This window comes from Pogonomyrmex barbatus, unplaced genomic scaffold (assembly GCF_055798465.1).
Source record: "Pogonomyrmex barbatus isolate J1 unplaced genomic scaffold, ASM5579846v1 scaffold13, whole genome shotgun sequence".
Taxonomy (NCBI): Eukaryota; Metazoa; Arthropoda; class Insecta; order Hymenoptera; family Formicidae; genus Pogonomyrmex; species Pogonomyrmex barbatus.
Window position 1 is genome coordinate 7,937,372 of NW_028297109.1, and position 7,527 is coordinate 7,944,898.

Consider the following 7,527-nt stretch of genomic DNA (forward strand, 5'->3'; position numbering starts at 1 on the left):
TACTATAGCTCTTATACTTTTTCCTTAAAAACATATGCATCAGCTATTAGAAACAACTAGATCTAGTGATCTGGTAATTTTTGATAGTTAAGCAATGTACCATTATTTCAAGATTTATTTTACACTTTTACGTAATTTATTGGATACAGATATTTTACTTTATGATATATTTTACAAATTTTAAGAATACGAAAATATGTTTTTAAGGAAAAAGTACAGGACAAAGCTATACGACGCAAGAAACTTTTTACATGTCATTTCTCGCCTCGACGTCATAATTCAATATGGCTGCAGAAAGATAACCGAGCCTTCTATTTTCATACTAGAGCATTTCCTTTTCCACTTTCGTAAGACCTTTGCTATATGTATTTTGAATAACGATGGAGTTGCAAAGTCCAAAGACCCATTCATCACCATGAATTCTTTAGATAAGAATTTACCAATATTAACTCTCGATTTTGCTCCATCGTACAAGTTTTGTAGAGCTTTAATTAAAATATGGTTAATACTTAGTATAATTGGATTGCTTTCCCATAACTTTACTGTAGGCACAGTGTCGTATGCTTTCTGAAGCATAAAAGCGGTAAAGAGAGATTTGAATGTTACATGCACTTCTCTATTATCTGCCATCTTCTTTATTACTTGTTTAGAACAGAATATGTCATTACATGCTCTTCCTGCTTTAAAGCTTGATCTTCCTTTTCATATAAATATCATTCAAATAAAAAATTATAAGTCACGCATATAGTTTTATGTAGGTTTGATAAACAGTTTAAAAATATGGATTTATTTATTATGAATTTATTTATTATGAATATGAATTTGATTTATTTCTTATTCATAATTGTCATGTGTGTCCGATTGTCACGTATGTCTTTCAGATAATGACACAGCTGAATCAATCGAACGAATCATTCAAAGAAACTAGGCAGATTTATGGATATTGAAAGACACGCTGTGACGACAAGGAGGAAGAGGACGAAGAAAAGAAAAGAAACGAGATAGACATCATTTATCAAATCACAAGAAAAACGAATAACGTTAATATTGTAAAAGACAGCTTTGCAATTAGCTGATGATTAAGGATTTCCGTCAATCAGTGTATCCGATGCTAAACGAAAGAAGGCTCGAAGTTAACACAGTGACGGATGGGGAACGTAATGATAGCACTGTAGTCACTGGCCCGGTGCTCTCATCGTCATCGCCGTCGTTCACGGTGCCCTACATTGGCACCGACCAGGGTTACGTGTTCGAAGGTGGCGGCATGTCGATGTTGCAGCAGCTTGGTGCAGCTAGTCGTGGAAACGCTGACTGCATTGGTGGCGGAGGAGATCTCGGGTTCGGCATATCGGCAATGGGAGGATTAGGAAGTGGATTAAGTAAAGAGATAGGATTCGGTGGAGTATGTACTACAGGAACTGCAGAAATGGGTAGTGAAAGAGGAGGAGGAGGAGAAGGAGGAAGAGGAGGAAAAGGAGAAGGAGGAGGAGGAGGAGGAGGAGGAGGAGGAGGAGGAGGAGGAGAAGGAGGAGGAGGAGGAGGAGGAGGAGGAGGAGGAGGAGGAGGAGGAGGAGGAGGAAGAGGACGGGGAGGAGGAGAAGGAGGAGAAGGAGGAGGAGAAAGAGAAGGAAAAAGAGGAGAAGGAGGAGGAGGAGGAGGAAGTGGAGGAAATAAGGAAGTTCGTTACGCTCAATTCTCTTCATCTGTAGGTTCGATCAGTACTATAGCGCCAATAAACCTGCAATCTCTACCGCCACCGCCGCCGCCACCGCCGCCGCCGCCACCACCGCCACCGCCCCTGCCGTTGCAGATGCAGCAGCAGCGTGCCTTTTCGAAGTCGATGACGTCCCTACCGCCAGAGCCGTTCATGATTATGCGTTCTAAAGCGCTAAATCGACGCGTTTCGATTAATGTTGGTGGTGTAAAGCATGAGGTACTCTGGCGTACTCTCGAGAGGTTGCCACATACGCGTCTGGGTCGATTGAGAGATTGCAATACTCACGAGGCCATAACTGAGCTCTGCGATGATTATTCTCTGATCGATAACGAATATTTTTTCGATCGGCACCCGAAGTCTTTTAGCTCGATCCTAAATTTCTATCGTACTGGTAAACTCCACCTAGTAGATGAGATGTGTGTATTGGCGTTCAGTGATGATCTAGCATACTGGGGTGTTGATGAACTTTATCTTGAAAATTGCTGCCAACATAAATATCATCAACGCAAAGAGCACGTACATGAGGAGATGCGCAAAGAGGCAGAATCACTTCGACAGCGCGAAGAGGAGGAATTTGGTGAGGGAAAATGTGCTCAGTATCAAAAGTGGTTATGGGATCTTCTGGAGAAACCAACAACTTCCATTGCAGCGCGGGTGAGTCATATTATGATTTACAAACTAATTTATATTGCACATGTATGTGATAAAACATAATGTACACGAGAACGTCGCGCATCATCTGATCTCTAACATATACATAACTGGATAGGATTCCAATAAAAAAGAGAATCAATAGCCCAACAAACACAAATGTATGACTATGGGTACGGTCCCCTTAGTATTTCGAAGCTTTCTTTGATTGGTCAATTCATACAATTTTGGATTCTGATTGACCGATTAAACGCTTTTAGCATTTATAGAGCCAGTGGACCGTATCGTATTATATTATGATAGTGAAACGAAATGTAATGATAATATAATATATACATATATATATATATATATGTAATATATATATATATATATATATATATATATATATATATTACATGTAATATCTACATTAATTATAATTTCCCATTCATTATGAATATTAAAATTATATGACATAAATATAACATATATTGAAATATTACGTAACTGTTATACAATTACAAAAATGTTATATAGCATTTATATAACACTGAAGTGTTACATAACTGTAATATAAGTAATTTCAATATATAATATAACTTCTATATAATTTGTTATAGTTATTTTTTTCATTTTAATTAATAAATATACTGTTAAAATAATATTTAATATTTATATTTACTTTTATCTGGGAATCCTGTTTTGAGGACTCATCTTCCAAAAACCTTTATTGTTGTCAAATTGTTGTCAAATAATCTCAAGATACTGCATCTTTTATTCTGTTCTGTATAGTTTTTACTTACGAGGAATAGATTTCCGGCGCTTCCATCTGGCGGCGGTACCGCATGCTAGATTAGAATCCCGTATAATTCAAATTGTCTAATATTAATATAACCTAAATATAATATAATTTATATAACATATAACATGTGACATTTATATTATTATTCGTTTACTACAACATATAAATAATGGAAAAATAAATAATGTAAATAAATGTAATTTTATAATCCAGTTAATTATATACATATATAACTATATGTAATTAGAGTGTAATATCTGTTATATTATATGTTATTTCTATGTTATATAATATTTATATTTAATGTGTTTGCTGGGAGTATATCTATATCAAGTTGTTAATCATTTTTTCTTTTATAATTTTTAAAATAATCCAGCATTTATATTTCTTTCTTTTCTTCTTCTTCTTTTTGATACATTTCTTCATATACTCTTAATTTTAACTTCTGTACTTGAATAATGTTTATTACTTGCTTTCTCATTCTATATCTGTGATTATATAGTCATGCAAATGAAATAATGAAAACAGTACGAGAGTAAAAACAGTAATAAATAAGGAGAAATATAGAAGAATAAAGAATGTTAACTGTATAATTTAAAATGTTAATATGTTAAAATTATAGTAATATTTTGTCGCATAAACAACTGAGATTCTAATATTTTTAGAAAATATAATGTTTTTTTCAAATAACTTTAATATTGAAATTACAAGTGTCTTAAATTTTGACATATCTATTAAATTGTGATTTATAAGATAATGAGATGATTATGAAAAAAACGATTGTTTTTGAATAAAAAATTGAGTTACCCAAGTAATGATGTGGCATTCATTATTGATTATTTAAAATTGTTACAAGTAATTATCTAAATATTTTTGTGATAAAGAAGTAATAATTAAAAGTTAATAGTTAAAAGCATTAAAAATATTATTGATAATATATAATTATAAATAAAGTTATTATTAAAATCTTATATCTAATTATAATTTGAATATTGATTTTTTATAAAATATTATTTTGTGTAAAAAATTTATTACTGTTCTTTTATATTGTCATATGATTCATTCATAATTGAATTCTATTCAATGTTTTTTATTTTTATCTAAGAAGTTTCCAAAAGTTACAAAACGGAATTGTTTATGTTTGGTACACATAAATGTATACATATATGTATCTTTGATACACAAAATATATTATCTTTATTTTTGTTATTAATACTAGTTGCAACGATGATTTCAATTAATATATTTTATTATTATTTAATTTAATAGTTCGCCACATGAAATTATCTCTATCGATAATTGTTATTATTTTATAAATGATAAAGAGTTTGATGTTTATATATTTTAATATCTTACATAATAAACTTATGATTTAAATTCGTGCAGACGTACATACATTTTTATTTATAATTTTTTATTTATAATTTTATTTATTATTATTTATACACATATATTTGTTTCGAATTTAACATTAAACATTACACACACGCGCGCGCGCGCGCACGCGCACGCACACACACACACACATACACACACACACACACACACACACACACACACACACAAAGTAAAATGAATTATAACAACAAATGTATATAGTTTCATGTATTTTATATTAATTTTATTACTTATATAAAACTGTATTTTAAATGACAAAGTCGTAAAATTAGTAAAATTAATAAGCTATTTTGTATTTAACTATTGTTATTTTAAATATTATATAATTAAATAGCTGATGATTTTAACACAAAACGTTATGTTATTGTACAAAAGTTATATCATTTAATATCGGTACAGATCTTAAGACTTGTCCAATTAAGTCCAATTAATTCTATCTTTGAATTTAACATGGCGTGCTCATCATGATACAGATGATTCGTGACGTTTTCGCCTTCATGTCATAAAAGTTTTTTTATTTCTGTCTTATAAAAAAATTTGTATCAGAAATCATAATTTTTTTCGGTTAACTAACATTTTGCATTTATTTATTACGCATATATTGATTTTTTATTAGTAATGGTTGGAATTAAAATCACAGCATCGAATAACTTACTAGTGTAAATTTACAGAGTGTCTCATAATTGACTAACATTCGTGTGCAATTAGTATGGAGTAAACTGAGTAAAACATATTTATATATATTATACATTTTTTTTCTAATTTTTTGTAATAATAATTAATAAAACGTATTAATAAAATAATGTTTAATTTATATTTAATATATTTATAAAGTATTAAAACATTAATGTTATTATTATCATTTAATGTTTAATGTTAAATTTATTCAACAAGAATTAAACTTAAAATCAATTATTAATAACATATTTAATATATAATGTATGATCTTTTTCATAATGCTATTAAGATTTTCATGATGTCAGAGAAACAACATAATAAAAAGGAAGGATGTAATAAAACAAATAGCATATTTGAAATCATATTAACAATTCTATTAAATTTTTTAAAACATTTAAAGTAAGTAACAAGTTTAATTCAAATATATTTAAAATCTGTTTTTTATTATGTTACAAGTAATAATCTGATATATCTTTTTGATTAAGATCTTCTTTGACTGAAAAAAAACAATCAAGGTATTATTTATCACTTGCATTATTTGTTACAAGATAACAGTATTTGAGTATTATCAGATTTATCTTAAGAAAATAATTTCTACATGAACGCGCAGCAAAATCGAATTCTCATGAGTATACATATATAACAATCGTCATTTATAAATTGAATCAAAATCTTTTCTATTTTACTTTAGCATAATATAATTAACATCATAGATAGATAATGTTTTATTTTCATAGCTAACACTTACATTATAATATGTATGCTCTCATTTTAGTGTCTGAGTAAGTATGTGCATAATCATAATAGATTTGATATTGATATTAATCCATGACACATACAAACACACACGCACGCACGCACACACACACACACACACACACACACACACACACACACACACACACACACACAAAATTATTAATGAATATTACTTTAACATAATACTAATCCTTTTCTCTCTTTTTATTATTAGAATCTAGCTTTTAATCACTAGTCTGTTTCTATGCTAAGAATGAATAATCATCGTGACATAATCGACATCGATGATAATGGGAGTGTTTTATATGCGATTACCAGGTATCACGTTGATTCTTTCTTGACACCGCTCCCTAATGGTTATTAATAATTTTGCTACTAGCGAATTCAATTCGGTATTATATGTATACATACGCATGCGTATATCAGTGTATATCACGAAATATATAAATATATAAATTCGTAAAAATTTATTTATATATTTATAATATATACAAATTTATATAACAGATAAATATATACTAAAGTAAATATTGGATTGTCGGAAAAGTTATGACGTATTTTTTCTATGTTTTTCAAAGGTCATTTATTTATATAAGGAACAAAGATCAATCAATAATATATTGCCCGTTTTATTCGATAACCTTTTGCCATCTTTCAGTGAGTTTCATAATTCCTCGTTCATAAAAGAACCTATCTTTATCGGCGAAAAATTGAAGGTGCTGATTTACAGCCTCTTTTGAGTTGTCTCCTTGAGTTAAACGTTATATCATGCAAGGAGTTTTGAAGAGAGCAAAACAAGTGGAAGTCTGACGGCGCAAGGTCAGGCGTATAGTGGGTGTGGTAACACATTTTATCCAAGCTCCAATAATTTTTAACGTGTGGTCTCGCGTTGTCGTGATGGAACACAACTCTTTACGATTAACGAACTCTGTACGTTTCTGGATGATGGATTCGTTCAAACTGTCCAATTGCCGACAGTACACATTCGAGTTGATTGTTTGATTCCATGGCAGAAGCTCGAAAAACACGACACCTTTAAAATCCTATCACACTGAGAGCATAACCTTTCTCTGATGAATGATTTGCTTTTGATGTCGTTTGAAGCGAATTATCACGCCGGGATCAAGACCGTTTGCGCACTACATTGTTATAAACAATCCACTTCTCATCATCAGTTATCAGTCGCTTCAAAAAAGGATCGTTTTCCTCACGTTTAATGAGCATATCGCAGATGTTTATACGCGTCAAATGAACTTCTTTGAATTCATGAGGAACCCAAATATCGAGTTTGCTTACGTATCCCAGCTTTTTCAGGTAGTCATGAACGCTTGAATGATGGATGTTCAATGTTTTTGCAATTTCTCGTGTCGTGTAACGTTTGATTCAATCAATGCCTTTATTTTACTGTCATCAACCTCGGTGGACCTCCCTGACCGAGGAGCGTCGTTGAGATCAAAATCATCAGCACGGAATTTCGTGAACCATTGTTGACACCGACATTCTTGTAGATCATTGTCACCGCAACCTTTACGCAACTTTT

At 30.8% G+C, this 7,527-nt stretch overlaps 1 protein-coding gene across 2 annotated transcripts in view; it reads left to right on the forward strand.

Annotated features, from left to right (window-relative positions):
* The first annotated feature begins 933 nt into the window (after nucleotides 1-933).
* Shab (Shaker cognate b) overlaps nucleotides 934-7,527 on the forward strand; it is a 43,372-nt gene continuing 36,778 nt past the window's right edge. For both annotated transcript variants that reach the window (XM_089072296.1, XM_089072297.1), the window contains exon 1: nucleotides 934-2,371. In XM_089072296.1, the coding sequence (XP_088928422.1) occupies nucleotides 1,076-2,371 (1,296 nt within the window). In that variant the 5' untranslated portion in view covers nucleotides 934-1,075. The remainder of the gene's footprint in view (nucleotides 2,372-7,527) is intronic.